General features: G+C 38.3%; 1 protein-coding gene across 1 annotated transcript in view; it reads left to right on the plus strand.

The window, feature by feature from the left end:
• Positions 1-2071, plus strand: part of LOC104728535 (ubiquitin-like modifier-activating enzyme atg7) — a 4367-nt gene extending 2296 nt beyond the window's left edge. The window contains exons 5-11 of the mRNA XM_010447497.2: positions 158-453; positions 542-686; positions 766-1113; positions 1200-1328; positions 1421-1536; positions 1612-1774; positions 1872-2071. Of these exons, the coding sequence (XP_010445799.1) occupies positions 158-453; positions 542-686; positions 766-1113; positions 1200-1328; positions 1421-1536; positions 1612-1774; positions 1872-2045 (1371 nt within the window). The 3' untranslated portion in view covers positions 2046-2071. The remainder of the gene's footprint in view (positions 1-157; positions 454-541; positions 687-765; positions 1114-1199; positions 1329-1420; positions 1537-1611; positions 1775-1871) is intronic.

A 2605-nucleotide genomic window follows, 5' to 3' on the forward strand; every position in this document is an offset into this window, starting at 1 on the left:
TTCTTCTGATTCAAAAGCTAGTATCAGACATCTTAAAGACTGCGAAGCGTGCCAAGGTGATCATCATCAAAAGGTAATGTGTAACAACTGACTCTTTTAGTATACGTTAAAAAAACCAAGAAAGAAAATTCATCTTTTATCTATCTTTCTTCTGCAGTTGCTTTTCGGTTTCTATGATCCATGTCACCGTCCTAAAAATCCTGGTTGGCCACTCCTAAATTACTTAGCACTTATTCGCTCAAGATGGAACCTCGAGACAGTTCGGTTCTTGTGCTACAGAGAGAGTCGCGGTTTCCCTGACTTGAACCTTTCCCTTGTTGGTCAAGCCTTAGTAACACTTTCATCAAGAGAATCAGCTGAGACTGTACCTAACTCAGTGGGATGGGAGCTTAACAAAAAAGGGAAACGAGTACTTCAATCCATTGACCTTGCTGATTCCATGGATCCAATAAAGTACAATTGTTTTTGCTTTGTGTCAATGATTTCATCAAATAAAATAGGTATAATCTTATTAAAAAAACGGATCCTCATCCTTTCGCAGGTTGGCGGCTTCTGCTGTTGATTTAAACTTAAAGTTAATGAAATGGAGAGCAGTACCCTCTCTTAACATAGACGTTTTGTCCTCTGTCAAATGCCTTCTTCTTGGAGCTGGTACATTGGGCTGCGAAGTTGCTCGTCTTCTTATGGTATGTATTGAAGAGAATTCAAAATCAAACAATTTTTACAAACTAAAATCTTCTTAGTTGTTCTTTCTCTTTCTTTTAGCGTTGGGGAATCCGCAAGATCACCTTTGTTGACTATGGCAAAGTAGCTATGTCTAATCCAGTCAGACAATCCCTCTACACGTTTGAAGATTCTATAGGCGGTGGCGAGTTTAAAGCTGTTGCTGCTGTTAAACGCCTTAAACAGGTATTTCCAGCAGTGGAACCTAGTGGAGTTGTTATGGCTATACCGATGCCTGGACATCCGATTTCTAGCCAAGAAGAGGATTCTGTTCTCGCAGATTGTAAACGTCTTAGCGATTTGATTGAGTCTCATGATGCCGTGTTCTTGTTAACCGATACAAGAGAAAGCCGGTGGTTACCTTCTCTTCTTTGTGCTAATGCGAATAAGGTAACTCAACTCTGTTCTCTTTCTTTCTATCTATCTTGCTGGTTAAGAATAAGTATTAACAACAATCTGATTGATTTGAATTTCAGATTGCTATAAATGCAGCTTTAGGTTTCGACAGCTTCATGGTAATGCGCCATGGCGCTGGCCCGACCTCCTTATCTGATGAACAGAGACTTGGATGTTACTTTTGCAACGATGTGGTTGCACCTCAGGATGTAAACTCCCTTGGCTTCTTTGGTTTTGTTTTGTGATACCTCTGGTTCAGTTCTGATTCGTCCTGACCCCGCTCTTTTCTTGTATTTTGCAGTCAATGACTGATCGAACTCTAGACCAGCAATGCACTGTTACACGCCCAGGTGTAGCTCCGATTGCAGGAGCCCTTGCCGTTGAACTCTTAGGCGGAGTCCTACAACACCCACTTGGGTAAGTCTTTCGTAAAATCGAATACATTGAGAATTCAATCCTCAGGCTTATCGTCTTACATATGTTTTATTACAGTATCAATGCAAAAGGCGACAATTCGAGCTCGAGTAATGGAGGAAACAATGATGATTCGCCTCTCGGGGTATTACCTCATCAGATTCGAGGCTCACTTTCTCAGTTCTCACAGATCACGCTGCTTGGCCAAGCTTCCGACAGCTGTACCGCTTGCTCTGAAACCGTAAGTTTTTTCCACATGAAAACTCTTCTAACAGAACAGAACCGTAAGCTCTCGCGAAGCTCGATCATAACGGTTTTTTAACTTTTATTATATTCAGGTGATATCGGAGTATCGAGAGAGAGGAAACAGTTTCTTACTTGAAGCTATTAACCATCCTACATACCTGGAAGATCTCACCGGTTTAACCGAGCTTAAGAAAGCTGCTAATTCATTTAACCTCGACTGGGAAGACGATGATACTGATGATGAAGATGTAGCTGTACATATGTAAATGTCCATAGACTAATATTCACATTTCACAAGATGGCTTTTATATGAATCACTTAATAATCATTTTTTTTTTAACTACAATGCAAAAAAAAAAACAGAAGAACCCAAATTCTAATCATAATTATTAGTTCTCGTTTTATCACAATGAAAATTTTAAAATGTGATTGAAATAACTAACTTAAAGTAAAATAAAAGACATCAATCGAAAAAAAAGAAGAAATTAAAGAACAACAAAAAAAACAGGGCTTATGTTTAATTCGTAAAGCGGTGGCATCCTGTAGCGGCAGTGCAACCTCGTCGGTAAGTGTTATCCGGTTAATCCGGTTTACCATCTGGTTTGTTTTCCTTTCACTGCATCGTAGTTTATAAATCTTTTCTTAATACTAATAACGTTGTTGTTGTTAATTTGTTATTTCGTTAATTTCAAAGTAACTAGAGCGAGAGAGAGGTTTTGATTTCACAAACATTAATATTAATTTTCATAAATAAAATATACAATTATACTGTACATTTACATGAAGGTAAAGAATTCTTATTTACTAATTGCTTCGATTTCACAAA

The sequence above is a fragment of the Camelina sativa genome, chromosome 11 (genome assembly GCF_000633955.1).
Source record: "Camelina sativa cultivar DH55 chromosome 11, Cs, whole genome shotgun sequence".
In the NCBI taxonomy this organism is placed as follows: Eukaryota; Viridiplantae; Streptophyta; class Magnoliopsida; order Brassicales; family Brassicaceae; genus Camelina; species Camelina sativa.